Source organism: Garra rufa, chromosome 1 (assembly GCF_049309525.1).
Source record: "Garra rufa chromosome 1, GarRuf1.0, whole genome shotgun sequence".
NCBI classification, from domain to species: domain Eukaryota; kingdom Metazoa; phylum Chordata; class Actinopteri; order Cypriniformes; family Cyprinidae; genus Garra; species Garra rufa.
The window spans coordinates 35,928,492-35,943,763 of NC_133361.1; the positions used below are offsets into that span (position 1 = coordinate 35,928,492).

The 15,272-nt window shown below is 36.7% G+C and overlaps 1 protein-coding gene across 1 annotated transcript; it reads right to left on the reverse strand.

Moving 5' to 3' along the window:
• Positions 1–3,541: 3,541 nt before the first annotated feature.
• crlf3 (cytokine receptor-like factor 3) lies at positions 3,542–14,414 on the reverse strand. The gene is made up of 6 exons (XM_073832444.1): positions 14,311–14,414; positions 8,936–9,113; positions 8,630–8,852; positions 8,181–8,319; positions 7,841–7,953; positions 3,542–4,824 (listed from the first exon to the last, which is right to left on the reverse strand). Exons 1-6 carry the CDS (start codon positions 14,412–14,414, stop codon positions 4,556–4,558), a joined length of 1,026 nt encoding a protein of 341 aa, XP_073688545.1. The 3' UTR covers positions 3,542–4,555.
• Between the last annotated feature and the right edge of the window lie 858 nt (positions 14,415–15,272).

The following is a 15,272-nucleotide window of genomic DNA, read 5'->3' on the forward strand; positions in this document are numbered from 1 at the left end:
ACCAGGGCTAAAATGGCTGTTGCCGGCTATCTGCCTCGGAACGTAAATGTTTTAGGAACATGTTGCATTTATTGGCACACGTTTTCACACGCATCTTTTTTGGTTTTGCAGGTTATACATGCTCCAAATTTTCCTTTGATTATATCCTTGTTTTCATTAACAGGTTGGGTAAGAAGCTGGGGTCCGTTCTTCGTACCTCGCTAACTAAGTTAGCTGGATTTGATTGTTGACGATTTGGCATGATCTTGGACTTGCTGTCATAGCAACAGCTCTGCAAGCTTAAACCTGCTCGGGAGCAGGTTTATTTCATGTAAACAGGATTTATGCTGCGCTCCTGGCGGGTTATGATTGGTTGAAATGGCGAGGTCACATCTGATTGGTTAAAGAGCACGACTGACGCGGACTGACTCACGTGGGAAAAGAAAAGTATCTTGCAAGAAAGTGTATATATATGACAGGTTCCAAAAAATATTTGTCAGCACAACTGTTGATATTATCCAACATTGATCATTCTAATAATAAATCAGCATATTAGAATGATTCCTGAAGGATCGTGTGACACTTAAGACTGGAGTAACAGCTGATAAAAATTCAGCTTTTCATCACAGGAATAAATTCTATTTCAAAGTATGTTAAAATATATTAAAAAAAACAAAAACATTATTTTATTTTGTAAAAACAATTTGCAATATTACTGTTTTTTCTGTATTTTTAATCAAATAAATGCAGTCTTGATGAGCATAAGAGACTTCTTTAAAAACTATTACAAGTCTTACTGACCCCAAACTTTTGAACGGTAGTGTATAAAAAAATAAAAATATAAATAAAATAACATATCAAGGAAAAAACATGTAACATGGGCAGCATTAACGCGTTTAATTTGTTCACTACTTTTTGCCAGCCCTCTCTCCTTGCTTTTCCAGCCTTTGCAGTGTTCCCTTGCGTTTTAATTAAACTCTGAAACTCCTGAAATCCCTCAATCAAGAGTTCTTGCTCTGCTGCAGAAAAATACTGAGCTCGCTCCTTCGTCATGTTCGCCGACCAATCAAAGAGTTGCCGATCAATGTTTCTACTATCGATACGTAGCCCCTTTTAAGCCACCCAGTGATCTCAAATAACTTCATCCAGCTATACTAATCATCAACAACAAGTGCGTTCGGAGAACCGGAATAGCGAGCTCATAGTTAGCGCGATGATTTGATCTTGGATGTGTCATTTGATCCTGGATGTAGTAAGCGAGGTACGAAGAACGGACCCCTGTTCTTGAGTCCAGTTCGGTTTTCTTTTTTGTGTTTGCATCTTTCGTCTTACTATCAGCCATGATTATTCTAGTCAGTCAATTAAAATGTTGTTTATACGCATATCTGCTAGTTGTTTACGAGAAGCACACATGTAAGAGGCTGACAATTAGTTGAACATATACTTGTTTAATTGGAGACACTAATTGAAATTAGTGGCAACATCTTTATTTTTAAACCTTAATTTGAATATGGCAACATAATATGGCCCTCTACAATATTTTATGAATAAATCTCTGACAGAGACCCCTATCAGCCAATCACTGTGTGCATAGTTAATAAGCATGCTGACGTCATCCATAGCAATGAGGTCAACCCCGCCCTTACTCTTAGCTTAAAGGAGTAGTTCACTTTCAGAACAAAAATGTACAGATAATGTACTCACCCCCTTGTCATCCAAGATGTTCATGTCTTTCTTTCTTCAGTCGTAAAGAAATTATGTTTTTTGAGGAAAACATTTCAGGATTTCTCTCCATTATAATGGACTTCTATGGTGCCCCCGAGTTTGAACTTCCAAAATGCAGTTTAAATGCAGCTTCAAAGGGCTCCAAGGAAGAAGGGTCTTATCTAGTGAAACAATCAAAAATTTGCTAGATAAGACCCTCCTTCTGTGATCGTTTAGAGCCATTTGAAGCTGCATTTTGGAAGTTCAAACTCAGGGGCACCATAGAAGTCCATTACATGGAGATAAATTCTGAAATGTTTTCCTCAAAAAACAATTTCCTTACGACTGAAGAAAGAAAGACATAACATCTTGAATGACGAGGGAGTGAGTACACTACCTGTACATTTTTGTTCTGAAAGTGAGCTACTCCTTTAAGACTTCTGTTTCTTAGTAAAAGTTTGTTTCAGCAGTTTTGTGAATAAGTTTTAAACTTCAAGAAACTACAAGAAAACTCTTAGCTAAACACTTTTACTGTTATTTAGGAGAACTCGAAACAGAAAGGCATCAAGAACATCGACAAAATAGTCTACGTGAAAGCAGTGGTTCAACTGTAATTTTATGAAACTGCGAGATAGGGCTGTGCAATTAATCGAAATTCAGTTTCGATTTCGGCTTCAAACGATCATGAAAATACAGTAATCGAGATGAAACGATTATTGCGTCCCATTCTGCTCATTTCCAGTGGTGCGCTTTCGCTCCTCCATAAAGCCTAATTTCACATGCAAATCAGCAAAATCATGTAATGTGACTAATAAAAAGGAACCTGCTTGATTTATTAATGTTTCTTTGATGTTCTGTTTTTAAAAGCGCAAAAGAAAACTTGCGCTGGTCTGTGTATGCGCTCAGAGAAGGAGCAAAACATGGACATGTAAAGTTAGCTCAAGGTGCGTGCCTAAACAGTCAAATACACGCAAAAATATTTCAAAATGAGGCGCTAGCTGTGATTATTCATGTAAACCCTTGTCAGTTATGTCTTAAATGATCATAAACAGCTGAGAATGAAAATACGTGTGGCTCTTAAAACGGCACCCTGCTGAAAAAACCAGCATATGCTGGTTTTTTCAGCAGGGCAATAATATTCCTTCTGCCGTCTCTGTGCTTAATATTAATAAAACGTAAAAATACAAAGAAATCACTCACTGCTTTTGAATGAAGGACTTTTTTTTTTTTTTAGTTTTAATAAGAAACAAAGCATGTTTAATTCTTACAGAGGAGACACTGTTTTATTTTACATTCAAATAATTATTAAATTTCTGTAGTAGCCTGTTAGACTACTTTACTTTTTTTTTTTTCTTTTCATTTGTATCTTTTTTTTTTTCTGTTGTATTGCTATCTTTAAATTAATCACTAATATAAAGTTTTGGACTCAGTTATAATTGTGTTAATCGTGATTACAATATTGACCAAAATAATCGTGATGATGATTTTTGCCATAATCAAGCAGCCCTACTATGAGAATACTTTTTGTATGCAAAAATAACGACTATTCAACAATTCTTCTCCTCTGAGTCACTGACTTCTGCCATTATTGATGAGTGTTCTCGTAGCTTCATAAACTAGTTTGATTTACTAAAGTCACATGGACTATTTTATCAATGTTCTTGGTACCTTTTTGAACTTGGGTAAGACCCTTGCTGTCTACGCAGGGTCAGAAAGCTCTCGGATTTCATCAAAAACATCTTAATTTGTATTCCAAAGATGAGAAGGTCTTATGGATTTGGAACGACATGAGGGTGAGTAATTATTTTTGGGTGAACTATCCTTTAAACACTTACAAAAAAAAAAAAAAAAACAAGGATTTCTGAAATGTCCCAAACAGTTTATTAAATTGCAAATGTTCCGTTGTATTCTTACAGCTGTACTGCGAAGGCACAGACAAAATGAGGTAAATCTACATTAAACGGTCACAGTTTCATAAATATCATATAGTTTAGATCTTTCGTTGGTTTATCTGCATCCAGTTACAAATGTTCTCTGCAGTGATGAATTACATAGTACCTTGTAACATAAATGATGTTCTTTTACCTCAGGAACATGCAAATTGGATGCTTCTTTTCTCATTTTGTCAAATACATCTCTGAAATCTCCAACCAATGCATTATTAACATTACTGTAAGGTAAGCCAGCTAGTAAAAACATGAAATGGTACAGCAAGACATAAAAAAAATGGCACACTTAAGCTTAGTGCGAATTAGTCACATTTCTGTGGAAACATTGCTATCTACTGATCAGTATTGTTGACACATGAACTCTACCCTGTGATGTAAAAATGAAAAACAGCTCTAGAGTACCAGGCAAACACAAATGAAATACTAGTTGTCATATATGCTATCTCTAAATGTTACTGTGTCCTAAACATTCTCCATTTCTGACTTGAGGAAACTCAAGCAGAAAGATTGTCTGAGCATAAGAGATTCCACTTTGTCGTTCATGTGAAGCGTTTTTACACATTTTTGAGTGCCTTTGATCTCAATGCTTCACAGTAGATTCTTTTCTGTGGTAAACCAGACCAGCGTGCTTTGCAACGTAACACCTGCAGGTAAAGACTTTATTAGGCTCCTAACACGTAACAGTCTCTTTTGCAAATATTTGCTGTTATGCAAATACCGCAACACCTGTCCACCTGTAATGAGGTCAAAGAGTAGTGGTTGGCGTCATACCTCTGAACAAAGTTTAATGTTATTCTGCTGTGATACGTGGTGCTGATGATGACAAGAAGAAAAAGGGGGCAAAATGTGACATCTGAACACTGTAAGCACTTGGGAAGTTTGATAACATTAAAGAAACGTGAGGTCTTGAATTCCAGCAATGATCAAAACACTAGCACTTTCCATCCAGGGTGTGTGAAGGAGCAGCCAAAGAAAAGGCTGTCCACCACTTGATCCAGCAGCCAATCAAACACCACTTCCCTGTTCCCTGAGCCAATCGTCACCCTAAGCTTGAAGTTTCCCCCTTCGCTGGGGTTGTTGTTGTTGCTCACAGGAAAAAGGTTGACCACTTCCATGTCAAAGGTCACAGAAGAGCCAACAGTGATGGCTGGTAGCTGGTTGGTCATCTCCTTTCCGTTCACAAACACCGCACCTGGAAAACGGAAAGCACATGGTGACACATGTTTACTGCAGTCGGTGAGTAAGCAGTGCTTTAAAAACACTTTTGATTTGAACTTAGTTAAAAAGTGTTAGTCTGTTAAATTTCAGTAAATCATATTACAGGAATTATACAAATTAACACTTTTATTTAGCAAGAATGCTTAAATTGATCAAAAGTGATGCTAAAGACATTTATAATGTTACAAAAGATTTCTATTTCAAATAAATGCTGTTCTTTTGAGCTTTCTATTCATCAAAGAAACCTGAAAATCTACTCTGCTCTTTAGCAAATCAGAATATTACAATGATTTCTGAAAGATCATGTGACACTGAAGACTGGAGTAATGATGCTAAAAATTCAGCTTTGAAATCACAAATAGTACAAATATTTCAACATTTTACTGTTTTGCTGTACTTTGGATTAATTAAATACAGGCTTGGTGAGCAGATGAAACTTTTGACTGGTAGTGTACCTTTCTAATATTTCTTATGTTAACTGACTACATATCATTCTGGCTTGTGTTCACTTAGTTAAAGTGTGTAAATGAAGCCTTGATTAATTCTAGATTGTTACTATACCTTTTTCTGAAATTAAACACTTTAAAATCAACATGGCAGCAATAGCTGGTCAAAGTTATGTTTCTTTCCCCTCAAAGAAAAATACTATAAGCCATTTTTCACAAATAAATATCACCTGAGGAAAAAAAATGTGTGTGTGTGTGTGTATATATATATATTTAGCAACACTGTTAAATGTGACAGAATCATTTGTAATGTTATGAAAGGTTTGTTTCTTTTTTTTTTTTTTTTTAAATAAATGTTCTTTTGAAGTTTCTAAAAAAACAATTATGTAAGGATTACATAATCAGATTCCAAAAATGAAGTACTCCTATAAAGTAAAGTATGTTACATTGTATGATTCATAGTCAGATAACAGTTGCTATTTATGGATAGCATAATTACATATTACTCACACAATGTCAGTAAATGATTTATAATTTATTGTTTCTGAAAGACTTTGGGCAAGTCATGTCATTGCTGTTTTCATGTTTATTAATGTTTCATGTTTATATAATGCAGGGATTCACAAACATTTTTGTCTTTCACACCCTTTTGACATGAAATATTTACTTAAAGTCTCAGAAGAAATTCATATTTCAATAATTTAACAACACATTTGCATGTTTACAGTTCTCTGATGTTGATAAATGGGCATGGTAAACAGGCAAATAAAATATTTTATTTTTGGTGTTCAAGTGTTTAAATACTTTATTTTACATTTTTATGATTTAATGAATTATTAGCTTTTTATCAACTTTATCAACTATCAGTTTGGGAAATCCTGGTTTAATGTAATCTTTAATGCATTTTAGGATGTTGATATCAAAAGATGGAATATATTTTTGCTTACTTATATTTTTGATTACTGAAAGGGTTACTCCACCCCAAAATGAAATTTGGTCATTGATCACTTACCCCTATGTCGTTCCTTCCCCGTAAAAGCTTTGTTCGTCTTCGGAATACAATTTAAGATATTTTGGATGAAAAATATTTTTTACGGGTTTGGAACGACATGGGGGTAAGTGATTAATGAAAAAAAAAATCATTTTGGGGTGGAGTAACCCTTTAATGGTACATTTAAAACAAGTTAGTCAAAAAGTAGTCAGAACACATTACCTAAAATGAGTAACCTAGATTACGTTACTAACTACAGTTTTTATCATGTAATCTACAATCAGTAATATACTACAATTTGTAAGGAGTGCTGTCAAAATTAGCGCGTTACCGCATGTGATTAATTTTTCCAGTTTAAAATTATTTAACAATTAATGCAGGGGCAGGGCTAGGGTTAGCCACCCCACTCACAACCACAGCTTCTGTCTCTCTTTTTGTCTTGACAAGAAGTGTTTATTTAGATGCAGAACGTCTTTATGACCACATCAAATGGGAGACTTTTCAGACCTGCACTCCAACTTCACTTCAGCACCAGGTGCTAGTCAAACAAGCACGCAGAAAGTACAGATGACGAGGGAGCTTCAGTAGAACAACAGTAAACTGCAGTCAGATGAGATGTTGTCAGGCTACATGTCAGTAAAAACAATTGACCTGTCCTGTCAGCCTTTATACTGTGCTTGTTGCACACACAAACTATTTCATATTAAAGCGTGAATGAAACTACGAGCATGCGTGTCAGATCCGTGTCACATTAGGCAGCGGTAGCTCTTAAAGTAATAGCAGCCAAATAAGCTAACAACCCAGCTGCTGTGATGTCTGTTAATCAAAGAGCACAAGAAAAAAGAGGAAACCAACTTTTGTAGCTTTAAGGATTTAGTATTTAGTTAATAACTTTATTCAATTTCTGTGTAATTTCTACTTGCGAAGGCCACAGGTAAATAATGGGCTTATGCGAAGATTGTTTTAGGTTCACTTAAATTAGAAGTTGTTATTTTTTTAAAGTTTAATAAATGTTAAAACTGATAGCTCTCAGTTATACTGTAAATGGCTATAGTTAATGGTTATATATTAGGAAAAAAAGAACAATTTCCAAGAGACATCAGTAATATTGGTACAACTACTTGAAAATCCGCAATCTGAGGGTGCAAAAAAACCTCAATATTGAGAAAATCACCTTTGAAGTTGTCCAAATAAAGTTCTTAGCAATGCATATTACTAATCAAAAATTAAGTTTTGTATATATTCGCAGTAAGAAATGTACAAAATATCTTCATGGAACATGACCTTTCCTTAATATGCTAATGATTTTTGGCACAAAAGAAAATTTGATAATTTTGACCCATACAATGTATTTTTGGCTATTGCTACAAATATACCCATGCTACTTAACACTGGTCTTGTGGTACAGGTTCACATATTATATATTGACATTATCACTTTTAATATGCCCGTAAACTGTTGTAAATGCAATTTTTTTAAGTCCTGGATCTTCAGAAAAGCTTGTGCTTGTAAAGTAAAGTCTCTGGGGTTTAATTCTATTGTCCTGCTCATACCATTAGTGGAGATGCAGACAGCCTGATCCCTCTGCAGTGAGTCTGTGTCAGTTCTGCTGTCCGCACACACACCCAAACTGTCGCGCTTATCAGTCTGTCCAGCAGCTGTGATCCTGCAAACAAACAAGTGACAAAGCCAAAAATCAGACCCACAATGACTGAGACATATGATAAGCCTGCTTATATTTGTTACTGTAAAAATTTCTGATGATTCTGCATCTTTCCGTTGTTTTGAATAATTAATTGCTATATGCGTAATATGATCTTAGCCTATTTATAGCGCTCTACTTTCATATATATCTGCTATGAGAATATGTGGCAGAATGAAATGCTGATGTACTTGAAGGTGAGGGTCTGGCCACAGAAGTAGGTGGGGGTGTTGGAGTACAGAACACCTCCGTGACCAGGCGATGAGTCACTGCGCATGGCGATGTTCTTCCTACTGCTTAAAATGTAACCATCCACGCCTGGAAGCCATTCTGCAAACACACAATAGCATTCATGAAACATTCATATTTGCTTGAGGTGTTTTAGAAAAGACTTCCATAGAAATTCTGTCATTAACTCACCCTCAAGCAGTTTTAAACCTGTATGAATTTCTTTCTTCTGTTGAACATAAACAAGATATTTTGAAGAATGTGGGTAACCAAAAAGTTGCTGGTCCCCATTGACTTCCACAGTATGGAATAAAAACTACTACTTAAGGGTGAGTAAATGACAGAACTTTAATTTTTAGGTGAACTATCCTAGTTTAACTTTAGAAAATGCTAGGTTTCATTCAGTCAGTACCGTGGGGTGCGAGAGTGGTGTAGCCGGTCTGCGGGATGCTCCACGGGCTCCATTCGGTTCGGCCCTCTCCTCTGGCACACACGCGAAACAGGTGGTCGATGTGTGGGTCAAGATGGAGCACCAGGAACTCGGTGTCTTTTCCAATGTACGCGTCCTCATACTGAGAAGAGTTACCACGACGGTACTGCAACCGGTAGTCTTGAGGGGTGAAGTCATCGTCCACCTACGCACAAACAGTAGGCATTACTAGGAGGGTCACGAAAATGAAAATGTCTGATGGACTTAAACATGGGAGGCCAGACCAACCTTACACCAGCGCACCAGCACACCGCCTGGTCTCTCCACCAGCTCCTCAATCTGGACGGGCGGATGAGAGGCCACGCTGCCATGGCGAGCCACTTGCGTACGAAACATATGCAGCAAAGAGTCGTCCAGCTGCGCAGACAGACATGGCACGTCCACCAGCACAGGTACCTCAGGCAGACTGAGGACACATCGTGACAATATGTATTTAGATATACAGTCGTGGCCAAAAGTTTTGAGAATGACACAAATATTAGTTTTCACAAAGTTTGCTGTTAAACTGCTTTTAGATCTTTGTTTCAGTTGTTTCTGTGATGTACTGAAATATAATTAAAAGCACTTCATACATTTCAAAGGCTTTTATCGACAATTACATGACAGTTATGCAAAGAGTCAGTATTTGCAGTGTTGGCCCTTCTTTTTCAGGACCTCTGCAGTTCGACTGGGCATGCTCTCAATCAACTTCTGGGCCAAATCCTGACTGATAGCAACCCATTCTTTCATAATCACTTCTTGGAGTTTGTCAGAATTAGTGGGTTTTTGTTTGTCCACAAGTTCTCAATGGGATTAAGATCTGGGGAGTTTCCAGGCCATGGACCCAAAATTTCAACGTTTTGGTCCCAGAGCCACTTAGTTATCACTTTTGCCTTATGGCACGGTGCTCCATCGTGCTGGAAAATGCATTGTTCTTCACCAAACTGTTGTTGGATTGTTGGAAGAAGTTGCTGTTGGAGGGTGTTTTGGTGCCATTCTTTATTCATGGCTGTGGTTTTGGGCAAAATTGTGAGTGAGCCCACTCCCTTGGATGAGAAGCAACCCCACACATGAATGGTCTCAGGATGCTTTACTGTTGGCATGACACAGGACTGATGGTAGCGCTCACCTTTTCTTTCTAAAATTACCGGTCGCCGCCATCTTGAACTTAGTCACGATAAGTCGAGTGACGAGCAGGAAGGAACTTATCAGGTTATCAATTTATCAGGTTGTAGTTTCCTTCGTGCTCGTCACTCGACTTATCGTGACTAAATTCAAGACGGCGGCGACCGGTAATTTTACTAAGGGGAATGTCTGTATAAATCTTCTTGTAATTAAACTACCAGTGCTTTTTCTGAGTTCTCAATGTCTCGTTATAAATGTCAGGGCCCTTGGAAGTCTACCAATGAAGTGTGGTGCTACTTTGTGCCTCGTAAATGGTGTAAAACAGTGATTTATTTACATGGCTAGTCCGATGCCCTATTCACCCTCATTGACAACCTGTTGTTAGCATCGGCTAACTAACGCCAGATTTCGGACTGCAGTGGACAAGCCGAGATGAGCAATGAAGGGTAAGTTCACACTCGGTATCATGATTCAACACACTTAAGCAGCAACTTTTCCAATTTCCAGTATTTATGTAATTCTCAAAACTTCTGGCCACGACTGTGCTGCATTTGTTATTTTTTATTCATTTGATTTATTTTTAAAGGGATAGTTTAGCCAAAAATGAATATTACCACAAGATTTACTAACTCTATTTGTATATGACTTTCTTCTTTCAGATGAATACAATTGGAGTTACTTTAAAAAATGTCCTGGCTCTTTCAAGCTTTGTAAATGGGTGTCGGGATTTTTTTTAAGTCCGAAAGTGCGTCCATTCATCATAAAAAGTACTCCGGAGGCTTAATAAAGGTCTTCTGAATTTAACCAATGCGTTTGTAAAATATCCATATTTAAAACTGTATAAACTGTAATCTTCCACTAACTGTCATACGTGCGTCCACGAGAGAGTGGCGTTCCAGCGGATGAGAACCAAGTTTTGTTAACAGCAAAGGAAAACCAGTCTCCTCTTGGCTTCTATCGAATTCCTCTGACATTTTCCTTTACAAAACCTTGTTTTGAACTTCCAATTCGTGACTGGTGTTTTTAACTTAGTGAACAAACTCCATCGCACACCTGCAAGTGATAGGTGCGTAGGATAATAAGACCAACCAGGTAGATCGTTTCAACAGACAAGCAATTCCCGCACACTATCGTGACTTGCAAAGAAGTAATATTTATTGACACAACGTTTCGGTCACACGACCTTCATCAGGAGTCCTTTCACTGCTATTAAAACGTTAGGAAATGGTAGGATATTTCTTTTTATATAACTCTGATTGCATTTGTCTAAAGGAAGAAAATCATATAGCTCAATGATGGCTTGAGGGTGAGTAAAGCAAAGCATCATTTAGTACTGGGCAATGATTAATCGCAATTAATTGCATTCAAAATAAGAGTTTTTCTTGATATAATATATGTGTGTACTGTGTATATTTATTATGTATATATAATGACACACACATACAGTACATATTTTAAAAATATTCATGTGTATGTGTATATATGTATGTGTGTATATGTGACCCTGAACCACAAAACCAGTCTTAAGTCGCTGGGGTATATTTGTAGCAATAGCCAACAATACATTGTATGGGTCAAAATTATTGATTTTTCTTTTATGCCAAAAATCATTAGGATATAAAAGAGAAGTCCACTTCCAGAACAAAAATTTACAGATAATTTACTCACCCCCTTGCAATCCAAGATGTTTGTGACTTTTTTCAGTCAATAAGAAATTGTTTCTTCAGGAAACAAAATTCAGGAATGATCTCTATATAATGTCAATGTCAATGGTGCCCCCAAATTCGAAGGTTCAAAATGCAGTTTAAATGCAGCTTCAAATGTCTCTAAAAGATCCCAGCCGAGGAAGAAGGGTCTTATCTAGCGAAACAATCTGTCTTTTTCTAAACAAATTGACAATTTCAAATGCTTGTCTTGTCTAAGTCTACGTGAACTCAGTTTTTTTTCTGGCCAATACAGTTAGGGTATTTTTGTAAAAACTCCCATCTCATTTTCTTCCCCTGAGTTCACGCAGACTTAGACAAGACGAGCATTTGAGGTTAAAAAGTATTTAAATAGTCAATTTGTTTTGAAAATGGCCGATAGTTTTGCTGGATAAGACCCTTCTTCATCAGCTGGGATCATTTAGAGCCCTTTGAAGCTGCATTGAAACTGCATTTTGGAAGTTCAAACTTCAGGGCACCACTGAAATCCATTATATGGAGATAATTCCTGAAATGTTTTCCTCAAGAAACATAATTTCTTATCGACTGAAGAAAGAAAGACATGAACATCTTGGATGACAAGGGGGTGAGTAAATTATCTGTACATTTTTGTTCTGGATTTGGACTTCTCCTTTAAGTAAAGATCATGTTCTATGAAGATATTTTATAAATTTCCTACCATAAATATATCAAAACTTAATTTTTGATTAGTAATATGCATTGCTAAGAACTTCATTTGGACACTACATTTTCTCAATATTTAGATTTTTTTTGAACCCTCAGATTCTAGATTTTCAAATAGTTGTATCTTGGCCAAATATTGTCCTATCCTAACAAACCATACATCAATGGAATACTTATTATTTAGCTTTCAGTTGATGCATAAATCTCAATTTAAAGAAAATTGACCCGTATGACTGGTTTTGTGGTCCAGGGTCACACATATATTCAGATAATTTATATTATATATAATAAAAAAAAAAAAATACATGCATGGGGGTGTATGTATAAATACTAGTGGTGGGCATAGATATTTTTTTTTAATCTAGATTAATCTCACTGTAATCTTGGAATTAATCTAGATTAAAATGGCTAATCTGAATTCTGCCGAAGGCATTCAGAATATGTGTGCTACCCAAATAATGACTAAAAGTAAGTCTTTGAGAACGGGTTTCTCAAGCCAGGTGGCGCATTAGACCAGGGGCTCATCTCCTGTTTCCAAAATGCATTACAAACTGCTTGACAATTGCATTTACAACACAATTAACTATACAAACTTGTGTAACCAACTATTCCTACACCGCATGTACTTCTGCGTAAAAGGCTGCGCGAGTGCGTGTTGCAGTTAAATACACAGACGTGCACGGGCATGGATATCTGCGTGCACAGTCTTCGGTTAAAGAGGAGAGGCTTTTAGAAGCGTCAATTCAGTTGTTGCATATAGTTTAATGTCTTTATATCGGGATTATCAAAGTAAATTATAACTCACGCACGTGCCCCTAGTTAAAAGGGTCTAGCAACGCCCCTGCCCTGAAGCAAACCCGGCGGCTTCATAGCTGCATCCATGTTAGCACGTCTCGTTTGATGTGGTAATTTCACAGTAGGCATACACACAGGTTCAAAGACTCGTTCTCGCCCCCTACAGTGCAATTCGGCTAGGTATACATCCGCGCTAAAATATCAAGGTGAAAGTCATCATAGCTTACGTAGAATAGACCCAGCTCCCAACCCAACTTTGAGAATAGATTAACGGCGATATTTTTTTTTATCGCCCGATAAGAGTCTCACGTTAACGCAGCACAATAACGCCGATAACAGCCCACCACTAATACATACATATTAAATATACCCAGCACACACACATACATTATGTACAAAAAACCTTTATTTTAGATGCGATTAATCACGATTAATCGTTTCCCTGCACTATTATCATTATCTTTATAGTTTGCGTTATTTGTGTGAATGGGTGTGACGACCTATGTGCGTCATCCCTGAGTTGAACTGGAATTCTGTATAGTTCTCTTTTGTTAATAAATTTTGCATATTTTTGGCACTTTTGTGTGTGTCCCTGTCTTTGTTACGTCCTTTTGAGCCATGGGGCGTAACAATGGGCCTTTAGTGAGGAGTCAACTGCTCCTCAGATTTCATTTTCACAAACTGAGGGATGAGTCATTATTATTTCCTGTTGTTTATGTTCTCTTATAATGAGGCTTAACTGACAAAATTAATATTACAGATCAAAAGGACCATTCTAAATCATCTTCTAAAAGGCTAAAACACTTCCTGATTAAAGTGTTTATTCTAAAATACAAAAGTTACTATTTAAATGGCATCCAAAATGCCACAATTATTGCTGTAATGACTCTAGGCATGTTAAAACCTGATCCCATGGTACATTTTAATCATGTAAAATGAATCATAACTAAATCAGCATGGTTTTATAAAGCTAAGCTCGGGTGATTCAGCACACCCCTGCTGGTACGCTTGCCATCCCTCCATTAAACTTTGTGCAGATGCGTCACAAAACACAAAACAGATGAGTCACAAACCCAGGCGTTAGTAAAGGTTAGGTGACACATTTTATTATTATTTTAAACTAGTGCTTTGAGTAATTATGTGAATACTGTCTTCTGAACTCCAGGAAAAGAAAGCTTTGCTTTCTGTGTTCTCACGGTCTCCATGTGTTCAGTGTTTCTAGACACAAATTGAGAGTGACAGTGTGATATCAAAGCTCTTCTCAATTCACTCAGCCAGCTGTGGTTTGTTAAGTGAATGAGTCTGTGTGCTCCTCACCTGTCCAACTGGATTTGCAGGGCTTTCTTGGTGAAGCTGCCCAGCTTGTCCTCCTTCTCATTTATTCCACAGCGGATGGCAGCCTCCCCTGAAGGGACAGTCATATTATTACATTCAGAACTAAATGTTAGGGGCAGTAAAAATTAAACTGTAGTCAGAAGTTTACATACACCTTGCAGAATCTGCAATATGTTAATTATTCTAGCAAAATAAGAGGGATCATGCAAAACGCATGTTATTTTTTGTATTTAGTACTGACTTGAATAAGACATTTCAAATAAAATATGTTTACATATAGTCCACAAGAGAAAATAAAATAATTTAATTTATAAAAATGACCCTGTTCAAAAGTTTACATCCCCTTGATTCTTAAAGTAGTTCACTTTCAGAACAAAAATTCACAGATAATGTACTCACCCCCTTCTTCAGTCGTAAAGAAATTATGTTTTTTGAGGAAAACATTTCAGAATTTCTCTCTATATAATGGACTTCTATGGTGCCCCCGAGTTTGAACTTCCAAAATGCTGTTTAAATGCAGCTTCAGAGGGCTCTAACTTTTACAATGTACATACTTTTTAATCTCTACACAGAGTACACACAGAGCTAGACAAGATGAGAAATTGAGGTTAAAAAGTATATAAATTGCAATTTTGTTTAGAAAATAACAGATCGTTTTGATAGACAAGACCCTTCTTTCCTCGGCTGTGATCGTTTAGAGCCATTTGAAGCTGCATTTTGCTGCATTATATGGAGAGAAATCCTGAAATGTTTTCCTCAAAAAACATAATTTCCTTACGACTGAAGAAAGAAAGACATGAACATCTTGGATGACAAGAGGGTGAGTACATTATCTGTAAATTTTTGTTCTGAAAGTGAACTACTACTTTAATACTGTGTTGTTACCTGAATGATTAACAGCAGTGCTTTTTTTTTGTTTAGAGATAGTTGTCTTTGAGTCCCTT

Coding starts and splice junctions, on each gene's coding strand:
- crlf3 (XM_073832444.1), bottom strand. CDS start 14,414: ATGACTGTCCCTTCAGGGGAGGCTGCCATCCGCTGTGGAATAAATGAG. Junction 8,320..8,629: donor CACCACTCTCGCACCCCACG/GTACTGACTGAA, acceptor GTGTGTTTGCAG/AATGGCTTCCAGGCGTGGAT. Junction 4,825..7,840: donor TGTCTGCATCTCCACTAATG/GTATGAGCAGGA, acceptor TCCGTTTTCCAG/GTGCGGTGTTTGTGAACGGA.